At 46.6% G+C, this 24,732-nt stretch overlaps 1 protein-coding gene across 1 annotated transcript in view; it reads right to left on the minus strand.

The window, feature by feature from the left end:
* EPB41L4B (erythrocyte membrane protein band 4.1 like 4B) overlaps positions 1-15,702 on the minus strand; it is a 950,447-nt gene extending 934,745 nt beyond the window's left edge. The window contains exon 1 of the mRNA XM_069620555.1: positions 15,027-15,702. Within this exon, the coding sequence (XP_069476656.1) occupies positions 15,027-15,350 (324 nt within the window). The 5' untranslated portion in view covers positions 15,351-15,702. The remainder of the gene's footprint in view (positions 1-15,026) is intronic.
* Positions 15,703-24,732: the final 9,030 nt, after the last annotated feature.

Consider the following 24,732-nt stretch of genomic DNA (forward strand, 5'->3'; position numbering starts at 1 on the left):
GACAAATCTCACAAATCGTTTCCGTTATCCAATGCTTATTTGATTTCTAGGGCTCTGAGCAGACCATTGGTGGTTACAAGGACAGCGCTATTCGAAGCTAGATATAGGTTCAGGAAGAGTGCACAATCTTCTAAACAAGTGGGAAACAGCTAAGATTGTGGAAATAAGCCAGATAGGAAGATTATTTGATGCATTTGGACACCAGTCCACCAGTAATATGGTCAAGCATTAGAGAGAATGGTGATTTATTGGCCCTGAAGATCTGTGTTCAAAGAGGTTGAAACACGTGTTGGCAGGATTATGTCAATCACCACTAGAAATGAAATAAGCATTGGATAACGGAAAAAGATTCCTGAGATTTCTTGTGTGCAGAAACCAGAAAAGATTACAATTGTTAATCACCAATGACTTTAAATGTGGAAGGAACCGAATATTGGTCTATACGCAGTGGACAAACCAATAAATCATTGACTTTATACTGTGTGGTTAAGACCTTGAGTCTTGATTGGTAATCCTTGCAGCAAGGACATGTAATAGAGTAGATAAAGTACCTAATTCATTCAGAATCCATTTTTAGATGTTTGCACATCAGAGTACAAGTCCCCCCCTCCCTCAGTCTTTTGAGGGTGTGCACGCTTAACTTTGATACTGTTTGTCCCTCATAGGTGGTAGCTTGTTGTTTACTGTTACTGCTGGGAAAGGCTGATCTAGATTTCATTGGAAGATTTAGTTGTCCTCAAATATACTGAAAAATTGCCCAACCGTTCTCCTTCTGTAACCTTTCCCTTCTGCAACCTCAGAATTTGCACAGTGTACTAGTGAGATATGTAAATGCCATTACTGTCCTTGTGATTGAAGTCGCCTCATGGTATAGGAATTGTGTATGAAGCATACCCAATGATTATCCACTAACTTGTTTCGATTCTGAAAAGTAATTTTAAAGTATATTTACATTGTTACAATGAATTGCCTTGCTCATTTAAAAAGTGTTGTTAATTAAATAACTATTTATAACTGAAACCTTGAGTGTAAGCGTTACTTGGTTACTTGTACTTACGGGTTTCATTTGTGCAGCTCTAAAGCTCACATTTACCCCATCTGAGATAGGCCTGGCTGTTCAGTCACACTACCAACTTGTGCAGTACAGACCTATACCAAAAGGTGGGTTTTCTAATACTAATCAGATAAGTGTTGTGTAGTCTCAAACAGTGTGGCTGCACCAATTCTTACACAACAAGCACCAGCTCCAGATGAACTACACATAATTGTGTAAAAACAGAGCTGCACATCAGCACCAGACCTCATAGCCAAGCCATTTCTTTGGAATACAATCACCACAGATGCTACTGGCGAGGTCAGCTTTAGTTAAGTTTGTCCAATGACAACCCCCCTTACATCTGGCTTTAAAAAGCAGGTCTACCGCAAAACTACTAAGTTGGTGGAGTTTAGACAATATTGTTTAAACTCCTGTAATTTAGGGGACCCCAAGAACGAAGAAGTCAGCATCAATCAAACGGTATAACTTTAGTTTGGGGTGCCTTTACTGCCAGGAAGTTCTTGCTCATGACCCTCTAGAGGTTTTTTGTTGGGGTTTGCTGCACTCGCCGAGTACGAAAACTGTCAACATATAGTACCAGGCGCTCATGCACCCCATCGTGTCCCCATAAATCATTTGCAAAAATGAGCCCAATCTAGGTAACTCTTAGGCTGAGTAGTGTGGGCTTGCTTTGCTCTTCTTACCAGATCCCTACCTAAATAATAAATCACAGACCAATTATGTTTATGGAAAAGCTGTAGGCCGTAGGCATTTTATTTTCTTACAGAAAATACTAAACGACAAAAATCAATGCACTGCCATATGCTTTTGGGCACCTTGTGTCCAGTCTCGAAGTTGCCCAAGGCTTCTCCCGAGTCCTTGTTATCCCTGGGTCTTCGTTCCTGGGCACATGCCGCCTACGACATGCTTTGGACCGTGTACCGAAAGAGTACTCAGCGTTCCCACTCCTGCCTGCTCCTTCTTTTGGACCGTCTACCGAAAGAGTACTCGGCGTTCCGGCTCCTGCCTGCTCCCTTCTTCTTCCGTTATTCTTGTAGGGTGGGTTGGGTGGCAAACGTTTTTCCTTCCCCTTATCCAGGCACTAAGAGCCTACCCGAGAGAGGTGAGCTCTTTTCCTGGTTTGTGCCACCTCTCCTTTTCCTGGCTTACTTATACACCCCAGACCGTTTGTTCCTTCTTGGGGGCCGAGTTTCCCCGCCGGCCCCTTGCTGTTATATTTCGCACCTTCCCCAGGTGCTGTTTCCTGCCCTTTCCTGGGCTTTTGTTTCTTGTGGCGCTGTTCGGACGCCCCTCCCTACTGCTTTCGCGCTGTTTCTCCCCAACCCGCGCCCAAATTCCCATGCCCTCCATCGGCCCGCATTTCAGTAGTGAGTAGTGTGGGCTCGCTTTGCTCTTCTTACCAGATCCCTACCTAAATAATAAATCACAGACCAATTATGTTTATGGAAAAATTGTAGGCGTAGGCATTTTATTTTCTTACAGAAAATACCAAACAACAAAAATCAATGCACTGCCATATGCTTTTGGGCACCTTATGTCCAGTCTCGAAGTTGCCCAAGGCTCCTCCTGAGTCCTTGTAATCCCTGGGCCTTCGTTCCTGGGCATATGCCGCCGCACCTGAGCAGGTGCTGTTTGCACCCGTTCAGGACCCTCCAAAAGCACCCTATCTACAACCCCATTCCTGGAGTGCCCTAAAAGTGTTGTCGGAAAAAGCCCCCATCCCCTTGCTTGATAGGTGTACCCCATCCTGGTGAAACATGTCCGGATTGTTCCGGTGTAGTCCATGCTTTATGAAGTGTAGCCCTGTGCTCCTGCAGTACTTTTCTACTGATTTATTTAGTTTCTTTCTAGCTATTTCGATTGCGTGCCTCCTCTGTGCCCCAGACCCTTCTTGGTATTATTTCTGACATGAAAATCTCGGTTTTCCACCAACTGTGGGCTATGCTATGTAGTGACTCGCAAATGTTCCTCTGTAACTTACCCCTATTTGTGCTCACCAGATCGTTCCCCCCCGAGGTGTATAACCAGGTACTCGGGAGGGGGGGCGGGGGGGAGGTCCCTGAAACCTATCAGGTCCGACAGCCTTTCGTGAATGTCCTACCAGTGCATCCCCGGGAGGCCCCACCAGGATGTGATTGTGTTTTTAAAATGTAGTCTTTCCTTCGCTTCCTCCAGCCACCTGCCTGCCCGGTTCAAGAAAGGGTGCCCCACTATCCATGCCGACTTGTAGGGTCCAGCCCCTATGGAAACGGGGGAGATAAGCGTTTATATCAGTTCCTCCCTTATGTATTTTTTAAAACATTGCGACTTCCACCCCCCAATCCTTTTCACTCTCTTTGCTCCCAGGCCCCCAGCCCATGCAGAGGTTGCCGCCCCTATCCTGAATGAGTGTGTTCCAAACTCAGCTGGATCCCATCCTGCTTTGGCCACCGCCTGTTTTAATACCGCCTGAAACTGGTACCTGCTGAGTGCGCTGCCATCCCTATGTATTAGTAGCTGCCCGTCAACCTCTGGTCGGAGATCCAGAAATTTTTGGGTGGTGCATCTGGGACATGGACCTTCTCTCTGATGCAATTGAAGTCTATTGCCCTCCCCTTCCCCGTTTGGTCTGTTTTAGATTTCTTTAACATTATAGACGTCCCATTGTTTCCCATATTAATATCCCTCCTTGCCAGGCCATCTCCTGCCACCATATTACTGGCCACCAGCTCCCCTACCCTGAAAGCCCCGTTATATGCCAGCGCAAATGCTACCCTGAACAGTGCGGTTTCGTACCTGCTGCTGCATGTATGTCGTAACACTTTTAACAGAATTATTGAATTCCCAAAGTTCACCGGCCTTCTGCTATCTGGTTTTTTTCCCCTCTAATTTAGCCCATACACTCATAGCATATTTTATTCTAGCGCTGTCGGTTGGATCCGGTATGCCCGCCACTTTTGTGGTATATGCCACCACCGCTAGCTGTGCTGCCGCCCAGCTTTTCTTTCTCCCTTTGGCAAATGCCCCTTCCAAAAAATTCAGACATTTTTTTGGTTGACATTTTTTCCCACTTCTTGCACACCTGTTTCCACCAACACATCTTTTACATGCCTTTTGTACTGCTTACCCGTTTTGTACGTTAGGGCGTTCCTGGTCAGTTTGTCAATGACCCGTTCCGTTCTCTGTGTTTTCTCCCATTTCTTTCGAGTCGACCTTGTAGCCAACTGTTCTTTCCTTTCCAGTGCTTTCAATGGGACCCATGCTTTCTTTGGCGTGGGCGTTTTTCACCCTTTTTGCATCCGGCCTCAGGGCGTTCCTGGCCAGCTTTTCTCTGACCCTTGCTTTCCATGATTATTTCCGAACTTCCGATGCTTATTCTTGGAAACCCTGCCTTTCCCGGTATGGGCGTTATTTTCCTGCCATACACGTGGCCATATTTTTCTTTTTCTATTCAGCCTTATGGCTAACCTTTGCATTATTTCCGTTGCTTATTCATGGAACCCATGCCTTTCCCTGTATGGGTGTTATTTTCCAGCCATACCCGTGGCCATATTTTTCCTTTTCTATTCCAGCCTTTCCATTATTTCCGATGTTTATTCGCGGAACCCATGCCTTCCCTGGTGTGGCCGTTCTCTGCCCTACGGTTGCCAACTATTGCCCCTGAGCCATCTTTTCCTCGTGCTTGATATGCAACTGCCATATAAATGCTCTTATTGACCACTTTGCAATTCCCCCTTTTCTGCCCTTTTGCTTATGCTCCCTGCTCCCAGCTATGTTTTCCCCGATATCTCCCGTGCCACCCCCTTGGGCCGTTGGTGGTATGTTACTTTGCTACTCTGCCGTCCTCTCTGTGCCCCTATTGACTGCCCCAAAGGTTCTGTTGCACTGACCTTAAGCGATTCCTTGTCGTTATTATCGTCTCCCCTGTTGTTGTACCTGTCTTTGCTTCTATCATTATTTTCCCATTATGCCTGTTGCCCTCCTGAACCATGGACCCTGTGGTCCCCTTTATCTTTTAATCTGTTAACCACGTACCGGTTCTAACTCTCCTCGTCCCACCCTCCGTCCGGGTAACCGTCCATTTCCTTCTCAACTCTCGGTCATATTTCGTTCATGCATCCCTCCCAATGCTTTGTATACCTTCAAGACCCCTTGTTGCTAAGTTAATAATGCCACTCCATCCTCTGGGTATTTTTGTAATACGGTCGGTGCCCCTTGCGGGCTGTGTCCCAGGTCCCCTGGGTCACCTAGTGGAAATGGACTTGCCCCTGCACTCTTGCCTGCCCCCTTCTATGCCAGAGCCCTTCTCACTCTCCTTACCTGTTACTCCTTACCATTTTACCCATGCTTCCAAGGAGTTCCACTGTTCCTCCTTACTGCTCTCTACCTTGGTTTGTGGAATTGGACCTGCCCCTGCACTCTTGTCTATCCCTTCTATACCAGAGCCCTTCTCTCTCTCCTTACCTAGTAACCCTTCCCATTTTACCCATGCTTCCAAGGGGTCCCTCTCTTCTTCCTCCCTGCTTTCTCCCTCGATTGTGGAAACCCCTTTCTTCCTGTATTTATTCGGCTTTCTCCTCTGCCTGTCCCTGGTTTTGGGCGACTTACCCGTACCAGTGATGCCTGAGCTTAACCTCTTTACAATTTACTTCCAATGTTTCTTCTGTCCTGTTGGTAGTGCCCCCTCTCCTGCCGCCGGGCTCCTCGCTCAGCAAAGGCGACATTTTCCTTTGCCCTGTCCTCCTTCCGTAGGACGCCCAGTTTCGGCTACCAAACACTTTTTCTGCCTTATCGGCCCAACTGCTGCATTCCTTTTGCCCTCTTTGTTCTTACCTCGGCCATTTTCTTTTCGCCTTGCCTCGCTTATTTCCACATCACTGCGCGCGGAGTGGCACCCCTGATACAACGTGCCAAGCCGTGTTACCGGAGGGTGGTCACCGTGGGCACCCCTGTTCACCCCGCTGGCCCACATGCTATCATTTAACAATACTGGTTCTAAAATCTCTTGTGAACTGTTCACCGTTTTTGACTGAAAAAGAATGATTACACCCCCACGCACGCGAAATGATCAGCAAAGGATCCCCCTAGTGCACCCAGACTGGCAATATATGCACACACTTTTCTGATCACCAGAGATTAGAGAATCTCCAGGCCTCATAGTAAGAGCAGATTTACATTTTACTTCAATATTGGAAGCTACCAATGCCGTGTGCTTTTCTACTACGTCTGCCGCATAGCCGCCCATACAAGCATTGACCTCTTTGCTGCGCAGCTGCTAGAGAGCATATCTCCACCCCCCCCTTGTAGTTCGTAGCTGCGACCCTACAGTGGTCCTTGCGCACGTGACTATGAAATCCACCATGCAACCCCCCAGGCGAGGCAAGCAGAGAGAGGGTGGGTGTTACCCAGGGCAAGTGGCGTGAATTAAGTCCCCAAAGTGCTCACCTACTGCTCGACATTTCCCTTTACACGAGGCTACCACGGCCCCCAGCGCTGAAGTCCCGCTTTCGTCCCTCGTAGCTGCGACCCCACAGTGGTCCTTGCGCACGCAACTATGAAATCCCCCATGCAACCCCCCAGGCGAGGCAAGCAGAGAGAGGGTGGGCGTTACCCAGGGCCAGTGGCATGAATTAAATCCCCAAAGTGCTCGCCTACTGCTCGACAATTCCCTTCACACGAGGCTACCGCGGTCCCCAGCGCTGAAGTCCCGCTTTCATCCCTCATATTACTCTGCTCCTTTACCTGACTGGCTGCCACCATATTGCCTCTGCGTTGGAACCCTGAGAGAACCAGAACCCTTCCTCTTCTGTTGTAGCACATCTTCTTGCTCGGGAACAGTCACCCAGGGAAGCACCCAAACAAAGAAAACGCGCTTACTGCTTTCTGCTGCGTTGGGCGACATCCATCCGGGTTATGCTTCCTTCCTAGGCTGGCGTTTCCAAACCGGTTCCTTTTCCCTTGTCCAGGTCCCAAAACACTTACCCGAACGAGGTGAGCGTCTTGCCTGGTTGCCCGTTCACTGAAATCCTGGGCCCTTCTTGCCATTTCTTCCACCCTCCTTCTTGTTTGACTTCCTTCTTTCTGCAGGGCTGACCTCCTCGGATACTTCCTTGACAACACGATCTTCCTTTAACTTTGATGCTTCCCACCTCCTCATGGTACTTGCTGCGCCAGTAGTCTTCTTCTCGCGGTCCCGCCAGGCTGGTCTTGCCCGCTCTCCGACACGGTAGGTGAAACAATGCCTGCATGTTCAAGCGAGGAAACAAATAGTGAGCCTGCTAGAGCAAACGTTTTTGCCTGTATGTTTAAAAGGGGATTTTAAAACAGTGAGCCCGCAAGAGCAAACGTTTTTCCTTCCCCTTATCCAGGCACTAAGAGCCTACCCGAGAGAGGTGAGCTCTTTTCCTGGTTTGTGCCGCCTCTCCTTTTCCTGGCTTACTTATACACCCCAGACCTTTTGTTCCTTCTTGGGGGGCGGGTTCCCCTCCGGTCCCTTGCTGTTATATTTCGCACCTTCCCCAGGTGCTGTTTCCTGCCCTTTCCTGGGCTTTTGTTTCTTGTGGCGCCGTACAGACGCCCCTCCCTACTGCTTTTGCGCCGTTTTCCCACACCCGGGCCTAAACTCCCAGGCCCTCCATCGGCCCGCATTTCATGCGGCCCGGGGCCTGGGGCATTCAGAAGGTCAGACAAGAATTAATTGAACAGCAGAAGGTTAGCACTCGGCCCTGAGGGTAAGCCATTTTACATTTTCAAACTTGGACTTGCTGCCACCTCAGACTTTACAAATCGTCCATTTATGAGCAAGCAAAGTGCAGAACACGGTCACATATCTGGGGCCAATGCGGCATGCCCCCAGTTTAATTTAATCAACTGGGCCCTCTCCAAAGTGCCAAAGTCCACAATAAAGACCAAAGAAGGAAAGTACATTTTGCAACCCCTACCTGTATCTAAGGGGCGACCTCTAACAGGGTAAAGCATTGATCTGTGGCAGGGGCGGGGGGTTCCCTCCTCTGTCCCTTCCACAAACTAGTCAAGCAGTTATCTTGTGAGTATTTTGGAGGCAGAACCCAGCTGTTTCATTGACATATAAGACACAAGACTATGCCTGTGCAGTCTCTTTGGTCAGCTCTGAATCCATATTATCAGGGCGAGCAGAAGAGTACAACTGCAGCTGGCTATAAATAAATAAATACATGTTTTTAAAAGGGTAAATGTCATGGATGCTTGCATCTTAAAGCCCTCACTCCCATCCATTGACCTTATGCGTGATACTACATAGTACCAGTCCCACCAACCCAAATGCATCGGGGTCCATATTAGCAAAGGCAGGTTCCCGGTATCGAGCCCAACTTTGCTTTACCAGGGCACAAGTGCAGTTAAACCAGGCTCTCCCAGTGAGGTTCACCACACGAGCTACGTAGCTCATAATTCATAACCATTTCTTTGCTCGAGGCCCTAGATCAAAAAGGGATCTCTCTAGTGGCTAAATGAAATCATACCTTTAAAATCCACCGAGTCCAGGAGGTTCATTTTATAGAGCATTCCAAAGAAATCTGAAAAGTGCAAAGAGACTTCACCTTAGGTGTACCAAGCGTCTTGTTGCACAATAAACATCTTACGGCTAGGTGATCGCATCTCCCCAATCAGCAATATTAAAAATCAGATCCCCAGAAGGGACATTGGATTTTCGATCATAAAATCTGTTATTTCATTCAGGAAATTCCCCTCAGAAAATTAGGTGTGGGTGGCATCTCTTTATTATGTGTTTGAAAACCAGTTACCCCAAAAGATCTGTACCACGTTTGCTTGTTTTTGGTCACTGTCCCAAAGTTTTCCCTCAGAGACAACCCCATTTTGGTGGAGAAGACATGGCCATTCATCGGCTGAACAAAAATAAATAAGGCAATAACAATCCCGTGCTACAAAGAGGGGGGGCTTAAAAGTCCCCAATAATGGAGATAAGAGTCACACTGTGTGTAATGGACAGGTGTGCTGTCACATTTATCAAGAGAAGAGGTGCTTGTTGACCATTAGGCATAAGTGAACCAGAGATGTCAGTAGTCAGCCTACCACTCATATGGCCTTGCGATGCAGATGGCCAGGAAGTAAGCTACCTAACCTGAAACCTTCAAAGGAGACCACCTGGCAGAGCCATGTTTCCCGGGACATGAGGGTATCTGAGTGATTTACCAGTTGTCAATATTCCAGGATAACGAAAACAATATCCTCCTCCACCCCCCACCCCAAAAGTCAAAGCACTTTGGATGGCTAATCTAGGGAGGAAGGAATTTGATGGCTTCAGGTTGCAGTACAAAAAGGAACACCACCTCCTGAGTGCACAATACTACTATTAGTCATAATTTCCTTTATTGCCATCAAAATGATGTGAAGTTACATTCATAAATAATTGCATCTTGTGGATACTTGTCAAATAAGGGGTCATCGGAAGGTTCAGTGCCAGATTTAAAACATGATAATAATAATAATAATAATTAGGCATTTATATAGCACTACGAACCCTCAGGTATCTGAGCGCTGCTTATTATTACCCACGGTGTGTGGTGCTCATTTATCGACCTCGGAAGGATGAAAGGCTGAGTTTGGCCCTGCCGGGATTCGAACCTGCGTTGTTAACAGGCTCTGCACGGATGTCAAAGCGAGCGCTCTACTCGTTGTGCCACTTGACCGATCTTAGGGCCGCCACAGCTGTAGGGTGTAGCCATGTCAAGTAATGGCAGAACCCAATCAAGAAATCAAGAAAACGGATAATAACCGTAAACCAATAGACTCATTTCAACTGTGTACCAGACAGTGATTGGTGCGGACATCAAGAGTGCTGTTCAATCATCTCAAATTCAGATGCAGACCAAAATGAACACCAAAATCTCATCAAAGCGTACATTTGTTTAGTAAGGCAACATTTTGCTCACCTGCCCAAAGCACTTGGCTGATTACAAAGATGCTAGCAGTGTGGAAATCCAATAAACATGCACATCTGCATAAACTTGTCCATTGGGCCGGCAACCAGTCGTGAGGTTCTTAGTTCACAGCCATGAATACATGTAAAGACCATTTAATGGGTGCAAGGGTTGCCTCCACACAAGACTTTTCTTAATTGTTTTAATGAGGTCTGAATCAGACAGAAGAACATGAGAGGCAGCACTGCAATTATCTATTCATTATTGAATGCCCACTCCCTTGGTCACTCACCTTTTTTTTTTTTAAACTTTATTTTTGCATTTTAGTAAACAGGAGTACGAACAAGCCCAAACAGTGGGCTGTTAACAAGCCGCCGAATGCCCCCCTAACGCCCACCCTCCGACAGTCCCATCACACAACAGGAAATTAATGCATTTACATTTACACAAGAGAAGACTGTGGTGGCTGATCGGTTGTCCAGGCAGGTGCTGCGCTAGAGAGGAGGTACGCGATGAACGGGCCCCACATATCTGGGGGTCTTGCGTGGAGAGGGAGTGTCTTTATGAATTCTGTTTCCGTTTCTTGGCAGTATGTGATGTCCCTCTTCCAGTTCGCTAGGTTAGGGGGTGTGCCTCGTCCCCATGCCATCGCCACTCTTCTACGTGCCAAAACCAATAACAAGCTTGCCAGTTTCCGGAGGTGTGAAGACAGGGGTCTCGTTAGACCGAGGAGCGCCGCCAGTGGCGAGTGTCCCACTCTCTCGCCGATAATTGCGTTAGTTTCGTCAAGCACATCTGACCAGAATTTAGACACTGGCGGGCAACTCCACGCTAGGTGTAGGAAATCAGCGTCCGGGGACCCACAACGGTCGCAAGATGCATTGGACCCAGGGTGGTGTCTGTTTCTCTTGTTAGGGGTATATCACTCACCTTTTTAAACTAATAATTTTTGATGCAATTAGCAGAAAATTAGTACAGCTAAAAAAAGCACTTTGCCAATTGCAGCATTGATTGCTGGCATCAATTTTACATTCTGATCGAATGTGTTCGTTATCAACTAGTAACAGCAAAGGCATCAATATTAGTAGGAGTTATGAATTTGAAAGACTGTTCATCTAAATGTAGGCCGATCACCAACATGAACGTGGCCACTAGCACTGGTGCCGAATAATCAGGGAGATATACAGTGGTTACACAGACTGGGAGTGATTCCACAGTCTAGAGCAAGGGTTTAAAATATTCAGTTAGCATTGAAATGGTGCATGTCCCACAGAGCATGGGTGTGAAAGATCAAACAACTTTGGATAATCTGCCGAATGCAGTTTGTCATCTTGGTCACATGGTAGGACAAGCCGCGGTCACAGCAATACTGTAGGGGTGCCAACTGCAAGAGTGCAGATTGTAATCTGGAGAGCCAGACCTCTAGTGACACAATGGCATGGACTCCCTCTGTGGCATAGTTCACTCACTCAACTGTTAAAGAACCCAACACATTCCCATTGGACCAATCAACCTACATATCCATAAGCGGGCAAGTTACCTGAACGGTACTGCATGCTAATCGCAGCCCCGGCTAAACACCAAAGGCCTCGTTACAAGTTTGGCGATATTAACATTCTTCCAGAAAGAATTACAGTGATCAAATGTGGTCCCTGTTATTTCTTTGCTTTACGAGCTTTAGTTACACCCCATTCTGAAGTCCCAGAGGACTTTGTTGGGGAATGGAAGCAATACCTCCACGCAGATGCTAGAAGCGTAACTATAAAGGAAATAGAACCATGCGTAATACCTCCATGAAGAGGCTGGAAGCATTAACTCTAAAGCAAATAGCACCAAGGGTAATACCTCCATGCAGATGCTGGAAGCGTTAACTCTAAAAGAAATAGCACCAAGGGTAATACCTCCATGAAGAGGCTGGAAGCATTAACTCTAAAGCAAATAGCACCAAGGGTAATACCTCCATGCAGATGCTGGAAGCATTAACTCTAAAGCAAATAGCACCAAGGGTAATACCTCCATGCAGATGCTGGAAGCGTTAACTCTAAAGCAAATAGCACTAAAGGAAATAGCACCAAGGGTAATACCTCCATGCAAAGGCTGCAAGCGTTAACTCTAGAGGAAATTATCACCCGAGGCAATTCCTCCATGCAGATATTGGAGGTGGTGCTCGCTTATTGGCTTACTAACTCGTACTCAGGAGGTACTGCTGCCCACCTGTTTTTTCAGTTACCTCTAAACTCAAAATGACACCATAAGAACAAAGGAGGAGAAACTTTTGGACAATAACTCCGAAAAACATACTGTGACAAATGCAGTTAAAACTAATTCCAGAATCTATTGAGTTGTACTTTCAACAAAGCAGGCAGTACTATCGTAACGGTCCATTTAAATCTTAACATGAAGGTTACATTGCAAATACTATTATGACTTACGTGGAAAATAGACAACATATCTCGGTTTGATATTTAACATGACCCACGTGGCCCGCTGTGTATGCTCCATGTTGTTCTTCTGTGCAAACAAACTATTGAGCAGACTATGCAAGGTGGTAGAGCCTCCTATTAATGGTCAATGCACCCCTTGAATAAAGTGGTGGGCTGGCCTACAGGGAGATTTTCTGGTGGGCCTCTGAACTATGGGTCTCTTCTGCAGGTTAGGTACCCTGTTTTTCTGCTCCTCTCTCTCGTGCAACCCACCCCGTTGTTCCATCCCTCCTCATGCCCCACATTGCTTGGAAATAACACATTCGTTATAAATCGTTCACTATGCAAATGTTATAGATCAGCTTAGTGTTCTGTATACCGACTATTTATTTCGAAATAGAAGACAAATGTTCTCTCAATGTTTCGTGTTTGGGACCTTTTCCAACTATTCTTCCGAGAGAAGGGCCCAGAGAAGTGGGTTTGAGCTTGCTTGCAAGCTGCAATGCGGGGACTCTTTTACACCACATGTCCAGGGCCACTTTCCGTTCACAGCCCACCCGTGGTCCAAATCATTCTGCCACTAGTTCTTATCCGGAAGATGCCGTTTTAAAAACACGCACCTGCATTTAGATGCTTGCACATTCATAACTAAGCTTTTAAAAAATGAGAGAACTACTAGACGCTCCTATTAACAGCCCTGCGCAAGTACTAACTCAAAGACATCGGAGACTAATAAAGTAATTGAACACAACCTTATCTAACTGGCGCTCTGCTATTTGGACAGCCACTTGGCGCATTCTGTGGCAAAGAAGGTAACCATTTGAACGTTTCATGCAGGGCAGGTGCATTCCTGGGTGCCTAGCTCTGTAGGCACGCCACACGTCACACACCAAAAAAGTGTTCCTTTTAAAATGCGATTCACTCATTAAACGCTAAGATTCCTCATATGTACCTGCATTATGGTTTTCAAAGCCCTTTTGTTCCTTGCAATTCCTGTCAGGTGACCGCATGGCTCTCAAAGACAATACAAGCCTTGAGATGGCCTCCAGAACAGGGACATGCTCATATTTCATAACGCACGAGGCACTTTAAGCCTATGCCTCGATAACCTAGCAGTGTGTTGGCATAGCGACAACCTGGCACGTGTTGCTGTCTAGTCTCACTGTGCATAGATACATTCCTGGGCTGCACATATCTGTTAGGCGCGTGGAGACATTCACATTAAGGCATTACTTGGATGGTACAGTACAGGAGTTGCAATTAAAATGGAGTCTCTTTCATATATGCTTTCCCATAAACATTCTTCCGAAGTGGTATCTGGGGAGCACCCCAGAAAGAGAAAGATGCGTTTAACAAATGCGGCAGGTCTCTAGTCTCTTCACGTGTGGGTGTATCTAGTGTTCAGCGTTCAGGAGTCCAGTGAGTGCACAGACGTGGCCGCTACGTCTATATTTACTTTCTGGTTGGTAGGTGAAAATGAATGGCGGAGAGAGGCCTGCGGCACACTGGGCGCTCTGCAAACGACTCAAAGGAACTTGCCGACAACATCCACCGCATTCATCACTTAAGAGTATACTGAAACGCACAGCACCCTCGGGGGTTTGCCTGCCAGGCACCGGGACTTTTCCTTGATAACATCACAGGCCCTGTCCCCGGCTCGCACAGTACTTTCCCTATGCTTCAACGTCGCTGGCTGAGCAGGTGCCATGGTGATGTTGCCAGGAAATATAGCCCTGCTGGAGAAAGAAAAAAAAAAACGTGTGCGTATTCTCTGCGAGACGCGCTGCATATTCATGCCTTCGTTTGGAAAATGCAAGTAGCAAAACAACAGAGTAGGTGTGGGGTTACAGCAAGAGTGGCCTTGGAGAGGGGACAGGTGCATTGCTTTCTCTGTGCTGGGGATTTCTGGCACCAGCACGACGCCCCCCCCCCCCCCCCGCAGTCTGGAAAAACAGGAAAAAGCAAACAAGTGCTGGGAAGAGAACGCTCCTGTCCTGCATGTGACACATATCTGGCCCCAACACGCTGAGCCCAACTGTTGCTTCGGCACATTTCTCCACTCACGCTCTGGTGTACATCGAAACTGAAAATAAGGAGAGGTAGAAAGACAGTTCCCGAAGCCTGCCCGGCCACACACACACCAGAAACCAGTGCTCGAATCCGACCCAACAGGTTTCAAGAACACAACCCCGGATAAGGGAGGAGGCTCTGCTTCTGAGCACAGGCACGGGGGCATCGAAACCGCACCTGTAGCGGGCAGAAGGTACAAGGCGGGCGGGGGTAGAAACAGAAGAGAACAGGAACACGGCAAAAAGGGGGAGGGGAACCACGGTGATATAGTGCAATGGGACATTCAGAGGAAAATACGGCGGTGGGAGAAACGAGGATAAGAGGACATAGAAAAAATACCCAGTTGAGTGAAAGGTAATCAGCGCACCAAAGAAATTGGGAAAGAACAAGAGCGGAGACAATATAAGGGGTGTTATAAAAAAAACACAGGAAAGGGGCAGGTGTCTCAACGGTGACAGGAGTCGAGTGGGCGTGGAGTATAGAGAAGGGGCACGCAGGTGAGCGTGGGGTACTGAGCACCTGCTGTTCAAGCAAAACTTAAGTCCTCCCGCCTGTTGAAGGGCTATAGTGTGCACTTACCGGAAGGTCCACGCTCACGTCCGTCCCGTCCAGCAGCAGCACCCGGCAGCAGAGTGCCGACCGGCTGTCCCCGGCGGCGGGGATGTGCACGGCGGCTCCCCCGCTCACCACCGGCAGCAGCGAGGAGGCCGAGGCTGCAGGCGCGGGTGACAACCCCGCGGGCTGCTGCGGCCGCTGCGGAAAGCCCACTCCGGCCGCGCGGCCACTCCCGTCCGGTTCGTCCCGGTGCCCGCGGGACGGGGCCGCCCCGCGGCTTGCCTGCGCCGCTCTGCCGTAGCGCTGCATCGACCTCCGGCCAAAGGTCCTCCGAAGGAACCGTAGCATTCTCCTTCTACTCCTCCTCCTGCCCGGCGCCGCTATCACCCCCGGAGGCGCGGGAGAGTAGGCCCCTGTGTCGGTATCTCACTGCGGGGCAATAAAACGCCGTCACCTCTGGTCACACCGCACGGGCGGGACTGAGAAGAAAAAAAACTACCAGGAAACTGCGGCTGCACGCAACTCCAGCCCACACTCCCGAGGGGGAACCCAACGCATCAGATAAAATAGTGGGGAGGGGGGGAAACAACCCGGACAGAGTGAGCCGCCGGCAGGGGAAGGGCAGCTCGGTCACAGCAGAGAGAGGGTGCCGCGGACGACGCAGGTTGGGAACCGAGGGGTGGGTGTGTGTGAGAGGCAGAGCGAGTCCTCGGGGCTCTCCCTCCTCTCGCCTCCTCCTCTCTCGGCTTCTCCTCCCCTTCCCACTCCCTCAACCTGCGGCAGCCGGGAGCCCACGCTGCGCCCGAACACCTTTCCCCCAACTCACGGGTATAGTACAACCCCAGCGTGGTACGGGATTTTTTGTTGTGGTTTTTGTGTATACATTGGCTGAAATAACCGACGAGAACACTTTCAGGAGACACGCTGACAGGAGCCACTTTTTCCCTGCAGCAGGAAGTGCGCAGGAGCCCGGCTTTTTTCCACTGCGGTGACCGACTACAGATGTCTGTCACCGCAGCGGAGCGGGAGCAGGAGGAGATTCTGTTGACCATTCCTTATGCCCTTTACCTGAGCCATCTCCCCGCACTGTATCCTGGACGTGCGCCCTGGCCTGCTGTTGGGGAACTAAACCCTTTTTTGTTTGTTCCCAAAGCGATCACGGGTCAAAAGAAAAGACACGCACACTGCAGTTGGAATTCCACTTTAATTGGGATACTCTCTTATCAGATGGGAGAGATGAGAAACGGGCGGAATGCACACACAGCCAATGATTGTTGGGCGGGAGGATCTCTAATTGAGCGAATACAATTGTTTATTTTGACTTTTTCCTAGGCGGGAGCGTTTCTGAGGGGTATCTGTGTCCGGTGATGTGCGCGATAAGAGTAAAAGGAGCGGTGGTTTTTTTTGTTTTTGGTTTTTTGTGCTTTTTTGTAATGTCGTTAATGCTGGCCGTGAGGGTGAGAAGGAGAGGAGTCCTTTCTACGAATCGTTTATCTAGTGGTCTTTCTTCCAAGAGCATTACCAAAACTTACCCCAGCCAGCAGAAGTGGGGTCGGTCCTCGATTGCTGCTTGTTGAAGGCCGAACAATAAGCGGGGATACAGGGCAGATGGCAGCTCGTCACAATGCCTACAACGTTTCTACACAGAAGGGAGAAGTTTCATTCGGGGATTGAGAAAACGTCTCGCAGACGCCGTCTTTGACACGTTTCTTTCTTGCCTTTAGAATCGTGATTTGCATTTTGCAGGCAATTGTAACAACAAAAACTGCCTAGAAACTTCTGTTTCGGTACATAATGTGTTCTATACAATACACGCGCATGTAGTTTACACAGCAGATGTAGTTACAGATCATTAATAGCAGACAGCATCCACGTGAACAATCTGCAATATACTGTATTGTATTTCAACATATTAAGCACCCACTTGGCAGATCCCAACTAGGGATCGGGGTGCGCGCAGTGGAAATGAGGACGCGGCCGAACAGTACTGGGTACAGGCATCAACTGGTTTATCGGTGTGTTTACACTAACATTGGTCATGTGACCATGTTGATGCTGCCCTTCATGTCCCTGGGATCAGGAGACCATGCTCAATGCTACACCTCCCACCAAAACAAATTAACATTGTCTTACCCCATTTTTTCGATCCATCATCTCGGCATTCGGATGATGCAGCAAGGTCTGTTTGCAACATTGAGGCTGTGCATCTTGTGCTCCTTATCCTCGTTCAGGAGATGCTTGTTCCGCCTTGTTCTATTCCTCTTCATCACCTAAGTATCCAGATAAATCTCTGGCACATTTCGTCTTCACTTCCGAACTGGGGTGTGCCGTGATCTGTCGAGGATTCTTTGTGAGATAGGTAGCATTATTGCCGTTGTGCATGTCGTAACTACCGGGTTCCAGCATATGGGCAAAATAGGGGCGGGACTTCCGGTAGAGGCATTTGGCTCCTCTACACTCCCCCCTCTGGTTGATTCATCGACCACTCTCCCATCTTTCACATCTAGACATCCTCATCTGAAAATGTGCTTTTTTGGAGTCCATATCTTTACTACTACTCCTTTCAGAGATCGTGCTGATTTTACATGGTCATCAAGGCTCCAGTTAATGTGACTACATTGTCCATTCATGCTACAGTACATCCATCGTCCCACATACTTCTTGTGGTTTCTTGGATACAGGAACTTCGTTCCCTCTGGTGCTAGAATACTCGCTTCTATATATTTTCTGATTTCTTCATCTGTCAACTCTTTGGGTCCAAACCCAGACTCAACTTTGATCATGATCTTCATTCCTAGTGCTTTCTTTACTGTCTTCTTGCATTGTGTGATTAATATTCTGATCACACAGAATCCGAACATGATCATCACCAAAAGTGCTCGGAGGAACTTTAATCATCCATTATGGAACCCATGAGAAGATCGATGCAAACCAGCTGTCATCTGCAATATCTTCTGCCTCATCTTCCATTTTGATGTGCAAGTTTGTCAGCATCATTATGGCCTCTGTCAAGGTCCCATTCTCGTCATCGTGAGAAGGTATGAATGTGCAACATGATTCTCCGATTTTGGCACAGACAGCTCCATCCATAGCTGTAATCATGTCCAGGACATGTCTATTCTGCAGAGTCATTAGTCTTCTGGCTCTCAATTCTTCCTTGATAGCGTTGAATCCCTTTATGGTAGTATTAATCGTCTGCAGAATTTCCCATCTGGTAATCTGTAACCATTTGGCATTCACCATCGTCTGGATCCCTGGCATGAAGATAGTTGTGAATACCGCAGCAGTGTCATTGAACAACCTGTGTTCATACAGAATTGAATCAAAGGCTTCTATGGACTTGGCTGAAAAGTAGTTCTCCCTCTTTTTTTCGATTAAGTAATCCAACTGATCTCTTCGTTAGGTGAGCATCTGCTTTTGGGAATTCTTCAATGCTCGGGTCACTCTTTGCAATCATCAATGCTGGAATATGAATGAGAACTATAGAACATAGCCCTTCCCAGTCCTTGGGCAAGTTCATTTATGTTCTGGATCCACAGGCCCAGTAGTGGTCCATTATCACTACTGTTCCATCCTTGATGCCTCGGAGATCGAAAAATTCGGCCGCACTGCTGATTCATTCCAACCTTTCTTGTACCATTGTTTCAGAAGCAGTTCTGCACTAGCCAGGGGCACTATCTGTAACAGACCTTCTTTATCATCCACCCATGTCAGCAACTTTGCATTCTTTGGCCAATGATATTTGCATTAATTCTCTGCAGTATCTATAACTGACTCATATTATTATGTAAGTGCTAATGCGTTACATTTAATCAGGCCTTCATCCCATCCCTCTGGAGTAAGCACAGTTTCTTGGATTTGCAGCTGACCTCTCTCCTTGCGTATTCGTAGTTCTTTCCTTTGCAATTGAGATTTTTGTTTACTTCCCATCTGATTCCGCTCCATTTATTCCAGGCTGTTCATATCTTATCATGTGATCTCTGGTTTGGGATCTCTCTCTTGTCTTTTAAATCTTGCACATAATCATCTTCTTCTGGAGCTATCTTCTCAGTCACCCATACCAAGGATGCCGTTCGACCCTGGAAATGACCTTGTATGGCAGAGTGCAAGGTGTGTCAGGCCGTGAACTTTCTGGACTGATACTTCTTTATCTATGAAAATCTTGGAATTCCCCACGGCGTAAGGTATGAGAGCAAAAACATAGCAACTCTCTTTGGACAATCTCTCTCCCACCTTTTTCATGTGCTAATACCACAACTTATTATTACCCAAGTGCGCTGTACTGTCTAGATATTTGTTTAACTCATTGTCTTCCCTTGTGATTCTCCTGTGTCTCCCTCTTGCAAAGTGAGTGCTCGCATAATACTTGAAGTATATCCATAAGGGTTCTTCCTACAGGGGAGATCATTGGTACATTCGCTTTAGCAATAGGCAACCTCACACAAGCCACTGGTTTGGGGAAAATCACAAATGTTCTTGGCCTTTCAGTAATAGACACATCTGTGAGAGTCACTGGAGTTGGAAGAATCAAAAGGACTTCTACCTTGCCTGGACCAATGAAATAAACAGTATGGATCAACAAAATAAGGAAAACAACAATAAATGACGAGCATGTTATATGATATATGGCATTTATAACACGCCTATACACAAGTGTTTCGAGGCGCGAAAATATATTATGCACCAATACATCAATCCCCACCATTTACGATTCTTCACAAGTCATTGAGTTTGCTCATTTTCCAAAACTGCACCATTCTTGACATTCCTCATTGTATCTGTGTACTGCTTTAAGGAAGGAAAAAACCTTTTTAATCAGGCAACCCTGTTAAATGGTCAGGTAACTGTAGGGTCTGTTCATCTATTGCCATAAGCAGCACCTGATTGCAGGGCCATTTTAAGGATCATGTAGAAAAGTGTATAAATCAGTACTGCGCCCAACAGGAGCAGGATAAGCTCGAAGTATGAAAAAAAAAAACGGTGCGAAGAAGCCTATAGGCATCTATCAGGACCATTGGTTTAACCAAACAGAAACTCAGTGAGGAACGAGTCTGGAAACTGCTCACGTTTCCATTCGTCAAATTTGAACTCCTGGTTTGGTATATTTAGTACGTCAGCACTTTCTGAAGTCCAATTCAAAGATTTCTGTGACTCAAGAACTGGGTTTGCACTCCTGCTATAATATTTATAAAGAGAGTCTGTGGTGAGCCACAGTCCAAATGTACACTTGCATTTATTTAATCAGCAACCTTAGCGTCCTTCTTTCTCATCATCGATCAGGTCTGCACATGCTGAACTTCTTCTTCTTCTTCTTCTTGTCTTGCTTCTGAATCGATAGGTGGGGGTGCGTCGGTCTCACCAGCGTATGGCTTTACGTCACTCAAGTGGATCCAGGCATGTCTCTCTTAGACTTCTACTGCTGGGGGGTAATGTTTTCTACTACATAGCGACCACTAAAGCCTGGCTCGTGCCACTTCCAGGTGAAGTTCCTTATCAAAACCGGGTCGCCAATAAAAAGTCTAGGTACAGGAAATAGTTCTTGAGTTCTGGTTGCTGAATGGTCTTCATCTGTGTACTGAGACCGACCCCCACCCCTTGTGCTTGAGTTGATCTGAAATGACAGAGATACTAGCGGTCATACATGTCAAATAAGCATGTAACTAATTTCCTAACATTTCTGCAGTCTTCTGGGCATCACTTCTCGATGGAGGAGACAAAGGCGTTCTCATTCGCCTCCCTGTCACTAGCTTGTGGGGTGTGAGGTGGTGGTCCGACCCAGGCTGATCCCTTAATGCATATAATGCAAGGGGCAGGAAGTACAGCCATCCCTTCTTCAGTGCCAATTTACATTTTGCAATTCTCTCTTTAAGGAGACTGTTAGGTGTCTCACATATCCCATATTGCGTAAGCAGAAGAACACTTGTGTTTTATACTTAGTAATAGACTAATCTGTTGAAATACTTCATTAACAAAATGGTGTCCATTGTCGGATCTCAGCACCTCCCATATTTCCCATCTGTGAAAGACTTCTCGGACTAAAAACTTTTCTGTGCAAATGGCATCAGGCTGTGTACAAGGACCTGCTTCGATCAATCTAGAAAAGGGACACACAACCACTATCGGATACCTGTATCCACTACATAATTGCAGCATATCAACATAATCAATATGTAAACAGACCATTCGGTCGAGGAATCACTCCTCTGATCGTTCGTAGTCTATGCCCAGTGGTAAACTTTTGACATATGATGCAATTTGTAACGTGTTGTAACGAGTTTGGTAAAGACCAGTGTTCCGCAATAGCTGTCGCAAGGCTTTCCCTAGTTACATGCGTGGGGTAGTGCAGCTATTCAAGCGCTACCCTTAACAATGCGACTGGCATCACTGGTTTTACAGTGCTGTTCTGTCGCCACAATGCTTTAGAGGGGGATAAAGAACACTCCCTTCGTTTCCACAACTCTTGCTCTTCCTGTGGTGTACTGCCTTGAACCTCCACCAATTGTGTTCTTGACAAATGATTAAACCCTTCATTTACCATCATGATTGTGACTACTTTTTCCTTTACATCTGGAGTATCAAAACTTGAAATATCTGGTGAAAATGCAACCCTCTTGGCCTCATCTGCAGCTTAGTTCCTGCAAGAGATAACGTCAGTTTGTTTAGTATGTGCTGCACATTTAACTATTGCAATGGCTGCTGGGAGTTGTAGTGCCTTAATAAGCCTACCCAATAACGCTGTGTATTGCGCTGTGTAGTGCCATCCACTCAGAAGTAGCCCCTTCTTTTCCAAAGTGCTAGCCCTGCAGCATGGTTGACGTCACATAGGCAGAGTCACTGTACACTGTTACTTCCTGCCCTGCATGTTTCTCAAGTGCAACAATAAGTGCCACCAATTCTGCTGCTAGCGCTGAAAAGTGAGACGGTAGTCTTGCACTTGCTGTCACCTCAAATTCACCATTTGCTCTATATCTTATCAGAGCTGATCCTGAATGCCTTTCCCCAATATTTTGATCTTTTTTCGAAAGAACCATCAATATAGAGAATCCCCCCCCGCTAATGCATTTTCTTTTACGCAATCATGCACATGCACACTCTCTACTACAGGCTCAGATGCAAACGTGGCAGGGTTCACTATTTTACATCTGTCTATTTTGATTGCAGGATTCAATATAACCACCTCATATGCAGAAGCTCTCAGAGATAGCCATCTACCTATCGGTTTTTCCAAAATAGCAAACAAAGCATGCTCCACAAAAAGTATCACAGAGCACCCAATCACAATACTAGTAGATTTCTCGTTGCTGCCAGCAACTGTTCACAAGGAAAGTGCCCTCTCATAACTGGATCCAGAATCCCACTATAATATGGCAGAGGTTTGTGCCCCAGTGTAGTTCTCTGTTTAAGCACTGCTCTCATGACTGTCCTATTTGTGTGCGAAAATAAAAATAACTCCTCGTCATAAATGGGACTTGCTAAAACTTGAGCTGTACAAATTGCTTTCTTCAAACCCTCCTCCATTTCCTCAGTCCATTCTATGTTTTCCTTATTCACTTATGCTTCTTCAAAGCCTGCAAAAGGAATCTGGTGTATGAACTATAATCAAACACCCACGCTCTAACATAGTTGCATAATTCCAAAAACGGTTGCGTGTGTTTTACCGTGTGCAGTTTTGCTGTTTTCATAATCGCCTCAGCTCTTTTAGGTGTGACCCTCTTTCCTTCATGGGAGATCTACTAGCCTATAAACAACACTTCTTCTCTGACAATATTGCAACTTCTCTTTGTCTACCATATATCCCTTGTCTGTCAGGATAGTCATTAACCCAATCAAATCTTATCTACACTCATCTTTGGTTGTGCTACAAACCAAAATATCATCTACGTACTGTATCACAACTCTTCAAATCAATATTGCTTAGGTCCATCTGAAGGACCCTGTTAAAGATTGATGGAGACTCTCAGTACCCTTGGGGCAATCGCATGCTTTTCAGTTTACTTTGGTGAAATGTAAATGACGTAAGGTTTTTGGAGTCCTTATGCAACGGGATTGAGAAAAAAGCATGTTCCAAGTCAATCACCGTAAAATATCTTTCCTCTGCTGGGATACTACTTAATATTGTCACTGGATTCGGAACTAAAGGAAACTCTGCCTCTACAATCTGGTTAATCAATCTCATACCTTGAATAAATCTCCACCACCCTCCATTCGATTTTTTTTTATTTTTTAAATTATGTATTTTTAAAATTTTATTTATTGGATACACAGCGGTATTACACAGTGACTCTGACATCACTAAAATACCTTGGTCTATCAGGGCTGATATAGTCTTAAAAATACTCTCATCCGCCTCTCGAGACATTGGGTACATTTTTGATCGAGGTAAAATGGCTCCTGTCTTCAGCCTAATCTTAACCTCCCCTAGCCCCTTCAAAGGCCTACATCATAGGGGTCTGTAGTCCATAAAGAGTTGGTCCCTTTTTCCAAATCTTCATAAAAAAATTGCTGGGTGCTGTTGCACTTTTACCATTCGCTGTGGGATCTCTCTTTTGGCTATCTGAATCCAATGTGTAATACTCATCTCGAATATCACTTCATCCGATGGATCATCTCTAAACATGTCTTTGTCTGTGATGTCAGTCAGTCTGTACCCCTGCCCAATGGCAATCACTGTTCACCATGGCCTGCCCTCGTCATAGTTCCTACGAGCATGGCCATCTTCCCTCGCACTATGGCTGCAATTACCTCTAGGGGAATAATCCGTCCCTCCCTCTTCATCCATGGGTATCTGTCGCCTGAACAAAAACTCATGAGGTATTCTCATAATCTTTCCCCCTAAGCCGTGTAGCCATGTCAACAAAGTACTAACCCCATGAAGAAAAACCTCTGGCTCTAATGGCATCCCTCGCAGAGCCATTTGCCCTGTAAATGCTAATATAAATTTGCACACATTCATATAATGTATCCCTGGAGTAGAACAAACTATGCCTTCATCAGTAAAAGAAATCATCATATTAACTTTCGTCATTAACTCTCGGCCTAGAATGTTAACCGGTGTCTGTCTTGAATACAATAATGGAGACTGGTAACTCGTCAGTAAAAGGATCTTGACTTGTAGCTCCAGAGAATCCTTGCGCATTCATGACATTTCCCGACATTGGGTATTTTCCTCTCTCGTATACATGGAACGAGTAGCCCCAGCGTCTACTAAAAAAGAAAATGTTTGCCTCCTATTGTCACATCAACCCTTGGTTCCTCTTGGGGTCTGGTGTCACTAATAGTACTAAATACATCAAGTCGCCCTGTGAGCTGTCCTATTGTGGATACATACTTATTCTCATACCCATGAAAGGACTTCCTCCTACCACAGTGACACCCCCTACTCTAGGTGTTAGTAGCGGTCCCCTGTTTGCCTTATGCTGTATCTGCATGGGTGCATGCTGTGACTGCCCTTGTGGGGGATTCAATGGTGCTTGCTGTGGTTGCAATGTCTGTTGCATTTGCGGCGCTTGTGCTTGATACACTGTCTAATCTTGGGCAAACCCATCCCTAGCTTGTGAGCTATATGCTGGAGGATAAGCTGTCCCCACGCCCCATTCTGTACATAAACTTGGCTTCCACATGTGCGCACAATGTGCCTTGTCATCCCACATGTCCAACCTACAGGAGGAGCTCTTCTGATTTGTCCCCAAAGACGCCTCTTCCTCTGTAGCCCATTCCTCTGCCTCGCTCG

This window comes from Ambystoma mexicanum, chromosome 5q, assembly GCF_040938575.1.
Source record: "Ambystoma mexicanum isolate Mex_15411 chromosome 5q, UKY_AmexF1_1, whole genome shotgun sequence".
In the NCBI taxonomy this organism is placed as follows: domain Eukaryota; kingdom Metazoa; phylum Chordata; class Amphibia; order Caudata; family Ambystomatidae; genus Ambystoma; species Ambystoma mexicanum.